This window comes from Lepidochelys kempii, chromosome 1, assembly GCF_965140285.1.
Source record: "Lepidochelys kempii isolate rLepKem1 chromosome 1, rLepKem1.hap1, whole genome shotgun sequence".
Classification (NCBI taxonomy): Eukaryota; Metazoa; Chordata; order Testudines; family Cheloniidae; genus Lepidochelys; species Lepidochelys kempii.
The window spans coordinates 63573169-63587570 of NC_136380.1; the positions used below are offsets into that span (position 1 = coordinate 63573169).

General features: G+C 42.4%; 1 protein-coding gene across 3 annotated transcripts in view; it reads left to right on the forward strand.

Annotated features, from left to right (window-relative positions):
* Positions 1-674: 674 nt before the first annotated feature.
* Positions 675-14402, forward strand: part of VWA8 (von Willebrand factor A domain containing 8) — a 290052-nt gene continuing 276324 nt past the window's right edge. The window contains exons 1-2 of one of the 3 annotated variants that reach the window (XR_012159153.2): positions 675-1100; positions 12305-12382. Coding sequence is in view for 2 of the 3 variants with exons in the window: in XM_073345760.2 (XP_073201861.2) it covers positions 743-1100; positions 12305-12382 (436 nt within the window). In the remaining variant the exon portion in view is untranslated. The remainder of the gene's footprint in view (positions 1101-12304; positions 12383-14402) is intronic. The other 2 variants (XM_073345760.2, XM_073345743.2) reach the window with 2 other exon arrangements.

A 14402-nucleotide genomic window follows, 5' to 3' on the forward strand; every position in this document is an offset into this window, starting at 1 on the left:
AATAGAGATTGGGAGTGGATGTATCATTACACAAAGTAAAACTATTTCCCCTTGTTTATTCCCCTCCCCCCCACTGTTACTCAGACGTTCCTGTTAACTGCTGGAAATGGCCCACTTTGGTTATCACTACAAAAGGTTTTCTCCCCCCTGCTCTCCTGCTGGTAATAGCTCACCTTACCTGATCACTTTCATTACAATGTGTATGATAAATGCATGATAATGCATGATAAATACATGATAAACACCCATTTTTTCATGGTCTGTGTGTATATAAATCTCCTCACTGTATTTTCCACGGAATGCATCCGATGAAGTGAGCTGTAGCTCACGAAAGCTCATGCTCAGATAAATTGGTTAGTCTCTAAGGTGCCACTAGTCCTCCTTTTCTTTTTTCCTCAAGGCTACAGTGCAACTGAACAGGGCAGGTCACTGATGGATGGTTGAAGGCTGATCCCAGTGCTGACACACCCACAGAGCAACCCCCACTCCCTCTGTCCACAGAGAGAGGCAGAGCCGGTGGCGTCCACAGAGCAAAATCCCCCTGTGCCCATCCCCACGAAAGGGGGGGGGTGAGAGACGATGGCACACAGCACCCCAGCAACGTCTCCCCCCACCCCTGAGCTGGGGAGAGACGGACCCACTCGGGGCAGGTTCACTCAGTCCCTGCCTCTCGGGGCCCGGGCCTGCTCCCATGAAAGCGGATGGCAAAGCGCTGGGCTTGGCCTTCCAACCCTGATATTCTATGATTTGGCTCCCAGGCCCCAGCATCGGGCCCCGGGGCAATCGCCGTCACAACCAGCCGCCGGGGCGCCTCCCTCCCCGGGCTGCCCGAGTCCGGCCGGCACCACTTTCCGGTGGGACTTTGTGCCTCGGCGTTTCCCTTCCCCCACCCCGGCCTGCCGCTTCCCCAGTCCCCGCCCGCCCGGTGCGCGTCTCCGGCCCGGCCTTCCCCATGCAGTCCCGGCTTCTGGGCTTCAGCGGCGGCCCCGCAGCGCGGAGAGTCCGGCTCCTTTTGCAGCAGGTGGTGCGGGGCCGCCTGGCTGGGGAGAGGCAGCTGCAGCCGGAGGTCAGGGCGCTGCACGGCCCGGGAGCCGCCGCAGGTAACTCCCCTCCCTGCTCCCGGGTTAATGGGGTGTGACTGCGCCCCCAAACTCCAGCCACTTTTACACCCCTGTGAGCCTCCACGGCCCCCCATCAGCTCTCCAGCCACCATCAACCCCCATTGCCCCAGATCCAATCACCATCAGCCCCACCGGCCCCAAACTCCAGCCCCTTCCACACCCCGCCATCAGTCCCCACTGCCCCCAAACTCCATCCCCTATCAGCTCCCACTGATCCCAAATCCCGCCACCATCAGCCCCCACTGGCCCTGAACTCCAGCCCCCTCCACCCCCAAACTCCATTACTCACATCCCACCATCAGCGCCCACTGCCCCCAAATCCAATCACCATCAGCTTTCACTGTCCCCAAACTCCAGTCCCCTCTGTGTCCCCATCCACTCCCACTGACCCTAAATCCTCCCACCATCAGCCCCCAGTGCCCCAAAAAATCCCAGCTCCCAGATTCAGCCATAAACCCAAATTCTAGTCCCCCCCATTCACCATTAGCCCCTCACTACCCCATATCCAACCACCATCAGCCTCTAATGCCTCCTCCACACCTCACCATCAATCCCCATTACCCCCAAATCCCAGCCCCCAAATCTAATCCACATCAGCCCCTACTGCTCCCAAATCCCAGTCTCACCTGTCCAGATCCTGTTCTAATTCCCTCCTTCCCTTATCCTCAAACTCACTGGCTACACGTTTTTAATCTCCTCTAGTCTTAATCTCCTCTCCTTCTCACACACTAGTGGTATCTTCCATCTCATGCCGTCTTCAACACACTGGGTGTGTTGGGGTTTTTTTGGTGGATTTTACTTTAAATTTTTTCTCAGGGTCTTGTATCCCTTTTACTTGTCTGGAAAGTCAAAACAAAAGTAACTGGGGTATAGGAGCAGGACAGTTCCCAGCTCCTCTCTCTCTAAACTCCACTGGATGTATAGGTTTTGTAGTGAAATTGGGGGATGTTGCCTCATTTTAGGGCAACAATTCACCAATTTTTCTATTCTGAGAAGCACCTCATGAGAGAGAGAGAGCCTCCAAAACACTTGCCTTATCTGTCCATTACTTTTGTTTCAAAATGCTTCATTTTGTGGATCATCAGGAAGAGCTCTGCAGCCTATAGTTTGAGAACCACTCCCCTGGGACAGAGTAGTGATACTTGTATCATTACATTGCATAGGGTTGCCACCTTATGAAGGCAGAACCCCACTAAATTCAGGGGTCCAATGGTGCTGATCTATTTGCAGGATTGGACTTGCCTGTAGAATATACTCCTCTTACCTTGAGGCAATTTTACAGGTTTAAAACGTGGTCTTAGGACCTGTATATGTTCCCTTAAGCAGCACTGTTAGAACATATAATTGACCGTTGTCCTGCATATATTGGGATGAGTGGGACCCTGTTCCTTGAACAATCCCAGAGTATCTTATAATGACGTTCAAGAAATGTGACAGCCTCACACAAATTAGTACTGGGTCTTAAAACAATAACATATGCCAACAGTAGGTGACGTTTTTCTGGGTGTGTGACAAAGGCATCACAATTCCTAAATATAGAATGAATAATGACCAATTATGAATTATTGAGCTAGAATCCTTTTGAGGGGTCCTGATGGTCTCTTAAATTTATGTAATTGTTTTAATTCTTACTTACAGCATTATTACTCAGATTTGCTGCCAGATAATGAGACAATCAGTCAAATATTTGAACAGATTTGAGTTAATCAAGGAAGGAGCTAGTTTGAGGAAAGAATATAATGAGCTAGTATAATATTCAGAGGATGTTGGAATAGGAAAAAACTTATAAAAAGTGAGATTGAAAAGATTGGGATTTTTTACCTTAGAAAGGAGATACATTAGAGGGGGGGTGATAAAAGTTATGTAAGTAATAGTATAGCACAGGTAGATCAGGAGCTTTAGTTCTCACATCTCATAACTCAAGAACAAGAAGGCGTTCAATTAAATTAGAAGGTGGAAAATTCAAAACTAATAAAAGGAGGTACTTTTTCACCCCATGCATAATTAGACTGTGAAACTTTTTAACACAATGCATAATTAGATTACAAAACTCTGTGCCAGAGGATGAAATTGAGGCCAAGAATTGAGAGAGATTCAAAAGAAGATGGGGTATGTCTATGGATAACTCTGTTGTTGTTATCAAAATTAATGATGATAATTTTGGAAGGAATAGTAAGCCTTGTGCCTCAGGGTTTGCACGTCCTCTGAAGCCACTGTCAGAGACCAGCTACTGGACTAGATGGATTTTGGATCTCACTCAGTAAGGCAATTCCTATGTTCCTATGAATTGTGAGGTCTTGATATTAGGAATTCTGTTTATTGCCCATTCTCCTCTAGTGGACTCATTCTCCTTAGGTCCTCCCTGCATCCTCTTGCAGGACCCAGGACTCCTATACCTTTGATAACTTTGGGTGTGCAGTCGGGTAACCTGCTCCTCCTCTTTTGCAACAATGGGTACTTTCATTACCTTCTCCATGGGCTTTCAGGGGGCTGCCCCCACTAGCAGGCTTCTTGATATAGTGTTTCCTCTCTTCGCCTATGCAAAATGAGATTTTTGGGAAGGGCTGGAAGCTGCAGCCAGCTAGGTAAGCAACAGTCAGTCTGGTGCCCTGATTGTCTGAAGCTGAGACACATCCCAGATACTGGTGTGGCAGTAGCTCCTCAGTATTGGGACAGAATGGTTGCCTGTCACAGTTTTATAAAATGTGAAGGGGTGGCACCCAGCTCCCCCTAACTTTCTTTGCAATAGGGAGTAGTGGCCTCCTGGCACCCTATAAAGAGCTGTGGAAGAACAGATGCAGGCAGCCAGTGTCAGAGAGTTATGAAGAGGGGGGTGGGGAAGTAATAGAATTATGGGAAGAGAAAAGGGATTACTAAAGCTTCATGGAAATACTTGTGAGAGATTTGCACTTGTGCAGCTCAAATGGGAGATCCTAGTTTGTTCTGATTATTACTTGATTTCTTGAATAAAGGGCAAGAGTTGGTCCATTTGAGAATTTTTATATTCAGGTTGCATGTTCCAAGCCAGTGGAGTATAACCATCTGTTACTTTTCTTCAGTGAAGTGGTGGTGATGAAAAATTTTTAAAAAATGTATTTACTTTGTTGGCTGAGCTTATGAGCAATGAAGTGTGCAACCTTTTAATTGGCTGAGCGAAGTGAGGCCTACACTCCTGATGGCAATTCTCTGCTTGTGTGTCTGGGCATAATTCTTGAACACCACAGGCAATCAATTCCAAAATTGCAGGATATGTTATACACAAAAATGGGAAGAATCCTATTGATTTTTGGTGGAAATCAGAAACGGGTGGGAGGGAGGCAGCTCTTGGCATTTGGTTAGCACACCCTCAGCTTTAACCACATCTGTTTTTGTCTAGAGAGTCTAAAAAAAAAAATGGCTGCCATCAACTTTTTCTTTTAACACCTTCCAGCATAACAACATACCCCATCTCAGCTCTGCCTATCGTTCCAAAAGCGTTTAAAATGTTGACAGCCTGAATGACTTATATTCCAGACAGAGAGAAAAGAAATAATTTTACAAATTCCAAATTAGGGGGGAAATGGAGGGCAGCAAGGACCCCCTTGTGTGTGAAAGGAGGTTGGCAACCCTCTAGATGGAAGCAGGCTAAGATGAGCAGTTACAAGGGAAATGGGGAAGACTGTGAGTTCTTGGCATATGGTGAAAGGGAGAATTTTTGAGGCGGCATACAGAGCCTCTGGCATGAAGATGGGAGTAGGGGAATTGCAGGGAGTGGTTTTATTTAGTCAGCAAGAGACCTCTCCTGCCGACAAAGAGCAGCTACATTGCATACCTTAAAGGACACAGCTGTGCTGCTGTAAGGTGTGCAGTGTAGACATAGCCATGCACAGCTCAACAGGCTATTAACACTTAATAAACATGATTTCTTGGTCATTCTCTTTGAGTAAAATTCAGTATATAGGCTGTGAAATTCAAAATCTGGCAATTGTTTTAACTTCTGATATTTAGTAAATATTTATTTAATTATAGCCACAGTTGTTTGTTGGTTTGTTTTGCAAATATTTTTTGGGTTAATACATAAACCTTGTTGTCCTGAAGTTGAACTTGTTTAGCCGATTCAAGCACTCGACAAGGACTCTTATTAATAGTCACATAGGAATTGCCAGGGTGAATTTTGAAGGGTGTTTCATCTAGTTTTCAATAAAAGGAAGTTCTTTTTAATAAGTCTCTTTGATTTTCAGACATAGTTTATTTTCTTTTATTGTGTCACTGAAAATATTCTAATTATCAATTATGCTTGATGTTTAAGCTTATTTAAGAATAGGTTGACAGCTTGGATATTCCACTTTGAACAAACTGTACTTTGCAAACCTTATTTTAGTATTGAAACACTAAGTTAATTTTCATATTACAGTACTGACAAGCCTGGACAGCTTAGCACTGATAAAGCACACTAGTGGGAAGTGCCAACTGCCTAATTGGTGAACAGGACAATTCTCAACTGTTCAGCCCAGGATATCATTCTCTTTGAGCCAGAGAATTTTTGGCCGTTAAATTCATGTTTTTACTGGAAAAATAAAGCAGCTGGCATATACCCCCTCCATGTCACTAAGATTCAGAGAATGCTGTCTCAACTGCGGGCCTCAGAGAACACAACCAATGTCTTTATTGACATTGTAGACCAGGGATCGGCAGCCTTTGGCATGTGGCCCATCAGGGAAATCCCCTGGCAGGTCGGGATGGTTTGTTTACCTACAGCGTCCGCAGGTCAGCTATTGCAGCTCCCACTGGCCGTGGTTCACTGTTCCAGGCCAGTGGGGGCTGCGGGAAGCGACATGGCCCGAGGGATGTGCTGGCTGCCACTTCCCGCAGCCCCCATTGGCCTGGAACGGCGAATTGCGACCAGTAGAAGCTGCGATCAGCTGAACCAGTGGACGATGCAGGTAAACAAACCGTCCCGGCCCGCCAGTGGATTTCCCTGACGGGCCGCGTGCCAAAGGTTGCCGATCCCTGTTGTAGTGAACTAGTGAAGAAAATCATTAGTTCATAGTAGGGCTATTAGCACAGAAGAAAATCAAGTCTCAGCCAAAAAACATCGGAACTTCTCTGGTTCTAACACAGCTAATGTTGATTAGAAATGACATTATGTATTATGAAAACATTAGATGCTGAAAGTCAGCACTGTGTTTCCTTAGAGGGAAATGTGGCACCACATATTTTGTCCAGAAGAGTATCGGTTCTCGCTTGAAGAAATTTTGCTAACTGAGGCAAAAGACTTTTTTGGAATGTTAGTAGAATTTCAACGTAGGTACCTTTATTTGCTAACAAGTAACCCCCAACTCTGCAATGTCTGCAGACTGTTTAATGCAGTGGATATAGAGCTAACTTCGTCAGTTAACCCAAAAAAAGGAAGCAGTGGAACAAATTTTTGCTTATGATACTGTTTTCCTGGAACACTTAAATAAAAAAACGAAACAAAACACCCCTAGTATTCCAAAGACCACAGTTATCCTTCAGGTGTGTATAGAATAGGTCTGCGAGCACGAATAAATTTATGACTAAAGACTACAATGCACAAGCCAAAATGCAGGCACAGAACTATTTAAATAAGTGTAAAATCTTGCATTCAACTCCAAATACATGCTTACTGTACTTCGTAATAATTTATTCAAAAAGGCTGCGGAAAAGGAAAAACCAAATTCTTAATAACAATACCATTACCCTTTTCAAGCTTAAATTGGATCTCTAAGGATGAGTTGCCATTCTCTTTGCTATATGTCCTTTTGTAAAGGTGTTTTATAAATGATATCAGTTGGAAGCATTTATTTTTCTTTCCTTCACTTTATCATAAAATGAAGATTTAAAAATATATATACAGATGTAATTTAGCTGTTGAACTTTTCTCAAACAGATGTGGTATAATCACACAGAAATTGGTGTTAGCAGTGCATAACACCACAGTTTAAATGTGTTTGTGCTATTAGTTGCAGGGAGAAGATGAATATTTTATATAAAACTGAATTATAGATATTTTGAGATCATTTTTCAGTATGGTAATCATATAATTTCAGACCTAAAGAGGGCAAAAGAGAGAACCCTCAATCACCCAGTAAGAATGCATTTCAAACCTCCCCGTGTCTCATTAGGGTCCTAATCCTGCAAGGACTGACATATGTGCTTGGAATTATTTATATGCATAATGTTACTGACCTCAGTGGGACTGCTCACAGTGAGTAAAGTTAAATACATGCCTACGTCCTTTCAGATAGGAGTCTAAAATTATAGAGGAGATTCTTTGTTTTAAAATGGCCATTTTAAATTTATTGTATTTCTTTTGCTTTTCATGATGTGTTATTTCACCATAAAAAGTAGCTAAAAGAAAAATGTAGGAAAAACTATTTTCTGCTACTTTTTTTTAAATTGAGGTAAAGATATAATCTATTTATCTGTCTTTATATATGACTCATACACAGTAGTGGTGTATGTCTACACTATGGAGATCATACTGGCATAGTTATGTTGCTGTAGCTATGCCAGCATAACCCCACAGTGTAGACGTAGCCTATTCCAGTGTAAGGGTTTTTTCTGTCAGTTTAGGAACTCCACCTCCCTGAATGATGATAGTAAAGTCAATGGAAGCATTATCCTGTTGGCATAGCTGCATGTACACCAGGGTTAGGTTGGGATAGCTGTTGGTCAGGGTTGTGGATTTTCCACACCCCTGAGCAAAGTAGCTATGTGAATCTAAATTTTAAGTGTAGATCAGGCCTTTGTATCTCACAGTTTTTAAAAATAGATCTAACAATAGCTCTTTATTCACCACTTGTAGGAAAAATAATTTGATGGGGTGGAAAAAATTTCAAAGTAATATATGAGTTTTTAAATGAGATGTAAACCTAGGTCTCCAATCCTGCGATTGTGATCCATGTGTGTGGACAGCTGTCTGCATGAAATTATTATGTGGGATTAGGCATGGTCTTGATAGTCTGAATGATAGACCTAATTCTTGACCACTACCTGCCATGTAGACACAGTTAGGTCCACAGAAGAATGCTATTTACTATCACTTAGGGAGGTGCAGTTCCTACAGCAATAGAAAACCCCCTTCTGAAACTGTAGTCTGTGTCTACACTATGGGGCTATGCTATAGCTGCTGTGGCAACCATAGTGTAGACATGGATTTTTTTCACTTCTTGTAGGAATAGGGGTATATTAAATGTGTTATCCAGTCTAAATTGCAGTTCTAGAAAAACAGAGGGTGTTAGTTTCCCTGGGTTGTCACATTTTTATTAGCTAAATTAACTCAAGATAGGCAAATATCTTTATTTAGAAGCTCACTTTCCAACATTTTTGCTGTATTTGAGTGAAAGTTAAAAATTGCACAGCTTCAGGAAAGTGCTGTTGAGCTACTGTGTTAAGGTTCACTTTTAAACTGGCACTTTTTCCCCCAAAGCTATCTGTTCAGCTGTGGTTTTCAGGACTTCATCAGTGCTCATTCTAGGGCCTGGTCTACGCTAGGAATTTACATTGGTATAGGTATGTCTCTCAGGCGTGTGAAAAATGTAGGTGAGAGACGTAGCTATAATGACCTAACCCCTGGTGTAGATAGTGCTAGGTCAACAGCACAATTCTCATCAACCTAGCTACCGCCTCTCGGGGAGGCTGATTACCGATAGCGATGGGAGAATCCCTCCCACTGGCCTAGGTAGTGTCTACACTGAAGTGCTACAGTGACACAACTGTGTCATTGTAGTATTTTAACTCCATTTTGATGGAGGTAGTACAAGAAAAGGGAAAGTTTGGAATGCTCATAATATATGTTTGTAATTTTTAAAAAAACAGTGTGTCAATAGAGGGAACCCAAATAATATACTTGACTATGCTGATGTTAGAAGGACAGGTGAGGTCCCTTTATATATGAACCATAGAGATAAGCATGAATAAGAACCTAGACTAGAGTTGCACACTGTGGTGTTTCTGTAGGCTGAGTTCATCGCACACACCTGGAGCTCCTTGCATTCCTTCATTTCACCACAATTTGTAATTTGTAAAATTATTTATTTTCTTTCTGCCTGGGAGATAAGTCATTCAGGGCATCATCATTTTAAATTCCATTGCCATCATGAGCAGAGCTGAGTTGGGGAGGAGGATGTAACCTGGACAGTGTTAATGGATGTCATCAACTGGTCTTTTTATAGAGCTGGTTAAATCTGATGTGTTTGCTAACCAGATGTCAGGAGCTCTGTATGTGCCCTATTTCCACCTTCCTGTTTTCCCATTTTCACCAAATGGGCACTATATGGGCCTGATTTTAATGGAATTTCAGGCTTTTCTGGTTTTCTGATTTTCATCAAAATCAATAGGCTCTGCTCTTTGATACCTAGAACAGTGCATGAAACTTTGGAATTGACAGGATGTGGTTTTCAGAATATATCATGTTACAGGAAGACAGACAAACAGAGAAATGCCATCAAGTTGAGTGTAAGGCCTTGCTTTGCTTGGCGAATAAAATAGTCTAAAAACTGCTGTAGTTTCTATTGTATGCAGTGTAGTTGTAGCTGTGTCAGTCCCAGGATATTAGAGAAACAAGGTGGGCGAAGTAATATCTTTTATTGGACCAACTTATGTTGGTGAGAAGTTGGTCAAATAAAAGTAGTTTCTATTATGATCCTAAAGCTTATAGTGTCTTATTTTTGTATACAAGAAACATCAAAAATAGAAGGGAAATTGTTTTGGTTTTTATTTTCTTCTTCTTTTTTATTTTTTACTGGCCCACTCCTTGTCTGGTATCACACACCTTGTTCTTTCAGCCCCTGTCTCACTCCTGCTGTATTTGAAAGAATCATGTGTATATGGGAGAGAGACAGTATGTTTACAGCTTGAATGTAAATGATTTAAGCTAGAAGCTAATTAGTCATATACACTTGTTTTGTCGCTCGTTGGGTGGGGGAAGGCAAGAAAACAAACTGACACTAAATTCCTGAGGCAGACAATCAGACAGATCTGTTTTAAGAGGAATTTTAGCTTTCAAGAAGATGACCTGAAGAAGGAGGTTGTGGGGCTTCAGGCAAGCAGTGGACCCCTTGGGACAGTTGCCGAAATTTCAGGTGTCTTCCACCTACTTGGATCCAGCTTGCTTCATTATCACCCTAGTGAGCAAGAGAAGTTAGAGCTGCAGACACATAAGGAGAGTGGGAGGGGATGCTTTGGTTGTAGTTTTCAGCCCTGAAGTGCTGGCTTACTACATTCTTTATAACAAATGGAAAGAGTAAGTTTTAAAGGGATCCTGAGCTTAAAGGAACAGTGACCATCAACTAGCCACAGGGAAAGACTGACCTATTATATTGATGTAAGTGGAGTTACTGTAGGAAACACTGCATACGTTGTTTGTCGATACAGTGCTTCTTGTAGACTGTTAAAGGGTATTAAATAATGAATGTTAGATTTGTTCAAGCATTTCTTAGGAACCAGGATTCAGGAAACAGCAAGAGGAATATGGTATTAAAATAGAGTAGCATGAAAGGAGGCTAAAAAATATCATAATTCAGACACATTACATTACTGTTGATTCAAAAATGAAGAGTGTAAGGAAAAGGAGCTAATTTTTTTTTTTTTTTGAGGGATTGGCCAAGGACTGGAAGTTGAAAATAAAATACAAATCTGTACTGGAAATGTAAAATTGAAAAGTGCAACTTAACGCACAAATACAGCCAATTAAGGGATGCTGGGAAAAGATAAAGGTAGCAAAGCTGGAGAATGAGCTAATGCTAGTTGAGAGAGTCAAGGGAATAATTAGGGTTTTAGAATTTATCAGGGAAAACTTGTAAGACCTGAGAGAAAGTCCATCAGTAAGGACTAGCTTATGGGTTTCCACAGACTGTGGGTAAATGGCAGTACAACTAGGTGTTGCCCAAGGAGAACCTTAGGGTGTCACAAAACGATCCCTAATTCCTCTCTTGCTCCAAGGAGGAAGTAATCTGCGCCAGCTCTGTGCCTGGCCCAAATACTTTCCCCTCTATGCCAGCTCAGCTGTGTTGGCTGGTGAATTTGTGGGGGTATAAGAGGTGTAGTGAAGGCTTCACCCACTTCCCTTCCCACCCAACTATGCAAGAATGGGAGAAGTGGCTCTGTGGAGTCTGCTCTCATTCCTCCATGCTGTGATATTTTTATGTTCCCTAATTCCGTTGCATACTCTGGTCTCTAATAGTGCTTAAAATGAAGAAGGATGTATCTGTATCTAGTGAACTTTTAAAAATGTTTTTTTAAAAAAAAACCCTCCTAGAAGAACTGTTTGAACTAGAGAAAGGTTGGTGGGAAAAATTAACTACTTAAAAAAGGAGGTGAAAGACCCTCTAAAATAACCATAGAGAAGGGATACGTGGAAACTTTGAATATATACAATCAACATCAGACATTTTGCATACATGTTAAAATGATGAGCGAACACATTTATTGTCCCCTGTGGCCTCTTGTGAGCTGCTGCAAACAGGGAGCTGTGGCCAGGATCCTTTTGAAGCACATGGGCTGACCTGGGGGTTCATGAGAGGGTTCTGGGTGCTAGCTCTGACTTATATTTGCCACCCCAATCCCTCAGAAAAATATAACCGTAAACTAAGCTACCAATTCTAAAACTTCACAAGAGCTGAAAGGACTTAGTGTTTTGTGACATCTTAGGAAGATACCAGATTCTGCAGGTTCAACAACCATTGAGTTGATGGGGCACTGATTGAGATGAGTGGGTCAGTTTGCACAGCTCAGAGGTATTGTTTCAGGCTGTCTGCATACTCTGGAAAATCACCACTCCATTAAGTTATGCTCATTTCACATTTTCAAGGTTCTGCAGTCTTGAGGGCTAGAAGATTAATTTTTAAAAGATGAAAGCTCAGATTCTGGAGCACAGCTCTGTGGCGAAGAGTGAATTCCATAGCTGTGGAATACAGAGGGCTCTGGCTATAACAACAGCAAAAGTACTGTCTATGGAAGTGTTCAGTTATTATTTAAACCAAAAATATCCTGGTGCTTGAACCATTGGAAAGTGTTAGATGCTAGTACAGTAATAGTTCTGAAACTCAGCAGAGGCTGTTCCCTGAATGTGCAGTCATACCCTTCTTCACTTTTAGGGCTACAGTATCAGCATTATTGAAAGCACATGTATGTTTTTAAAAAAGCGTACAATATATTCTAATATTTCTTCTTTTTTTTAGGTGATACTGTTACTATTGGAGATGTGTCATTTAAACTCAAAGTGCCGAAGAGCCCTGAACTTGTGCCACTGAACTACAGTAAGAAACCTCTTTCCTTTGGCTAGTGAATGTATAATGTGTCTAGAATATTGGAGCCCAGTCCTACAAACCCTTACTCTCATGCAAACAATATGTCTCAACTTATCCCTCGGTATTTTAAAGAAGAAACTGAGAAGAATATATTTTTTAGAGGGAAGCTGATTAAAATTGTAATGGGCATTCACCCTACCCTGCCATCCCCCTTGAGAGAGAAGCTGTGGGAATGAGAATGGAAATGCTTTTTGTGGTGGGCCTGTTGCTGGCGCTAGGCGAGGCAGACACTGTTGTGGTAGGACTGTGGTTGCATTAAAGTTGTTTGGATTTTTAGATAATATGGTCGGTCTTCATTCCTTCAGATACTCTTGATGTTACAGTACTTTTAGTATAAATTACTTATGTTAATTACTCTTAATACCTTAGATTAGTGTTTCTCAATCTTCTCAGGTTGGCAACCCCTTATTTGAAGTAAAACATTTTCACAACACTTGTACTCATTTACTATAAAAGTCAGAGTACAAAATGTATTGGTAACAATAAACCTATATAATTTAACTGTGTATGTGTATGGAGAGGTTGATAGAGCGTATTTGACCTTGAAGAGTAAGGGTGTGCAGGGAGCGGGGAAGTGAGATTTCTTTGCTTTAGTTTGTAATAATTCTCTCAATGCCTTGTGACTCCTCTGGGGGCTGTGACACACCAGCTGAGAAATACTGCTTTACATCATTTAAAATTCCTAAACATCTGTGCTAAAAAAACAACAAGGAGTCTGGTGAAAAGAAAAGGAGTACTTGTGGCACCTTAGAGACTAACCAATTTATTAGAGCATAAGCTTTCGTGAGCTACAGCTCAGTTCATTGGATGCATACTGTAGAAAGTGCAGAAGATCTTTTTATATACATACAAAGCATGAAAAAATACCTCCTCCCACCCCACTCTCCTGCTGGTAATAGCTTATCTAAAGTGATCACTCTCCTTACAATGTGTATGATAATCAAGTTGGGCCATTTCCAGCACAAATCCAGGTTTTCTCAACCCCCCCCCCAAACATACACACAAACCCACTCTCCTGCTGGTAATAGCTTATCTAAAGTGACCATCCTCCTTACAATGACAGGTTTCAGAGTAACCGCCGTGTTAGTCTGTATTCGCAAAAAGAAAAGGAGTACTTGTGGCACCTTAGAGACTAACCAATTTATTTGAGCATGAGCTTTCGTGAGCTACAGCTCACTTCATCGGATGCATACCATGGAAACTGCAGCAGACTTTATATACACACAGAGAATATGAAACAATACCTCCTCCCACCCCACTGTCCTGCTGGTAATAGCTTATCTAAAGTGATCATCAAGTTGGGCCATTTCCAGCACAAATCCAGGTTTTCTCACCCTCCACCCCCCCACACAAATTCACTCTCCTGCTGGTGATAGCCCATCCAAAGTGACAACTCTCTACACAATGTGCATGATAATCAAGTTGGGCCATTTCCTGCACAAATCCAGGTTCTCTCACCCCCTCACCCCCCTCCCAAAAACCACACACACAAACTCACTATCCTGCTGGTAATAGCTCATCCAAAGTGACCACTCTCCCTACAATGTGCATGATAATCAAGGTGGGCCATTTCCAGCACAAATCCAGGTTTTCTCACCTCCCCACCCCCATACACACACAAACTCACTCTCCTGCTGGTAATAGCTCATCCAAACTGACCACTCTCCAAGTTTAAATCCAAGTTAAACCAGAACATCGGGGGAGGGGGGGAGAGGGTAGGAAAAAACAAGGGGAAATAGGCTACCTTGCATAATGACTTAGCCACTCCCAGTCTCTATTTAAGCCTAAATTAATAGTATCCAATTTGCAAATGAATTCCAATTCAGCAGTTTCTCGCTGAATTCAGCGGTTTCCAGCTTTCACCCTGACCACACCACACGATCCATCGTCTACAGCCAAGCTCTGCTATACAACCGCATTTGCTCCAACCCCTCAGACAGAGACAAACACCTACAAGATCTCTGTCAAG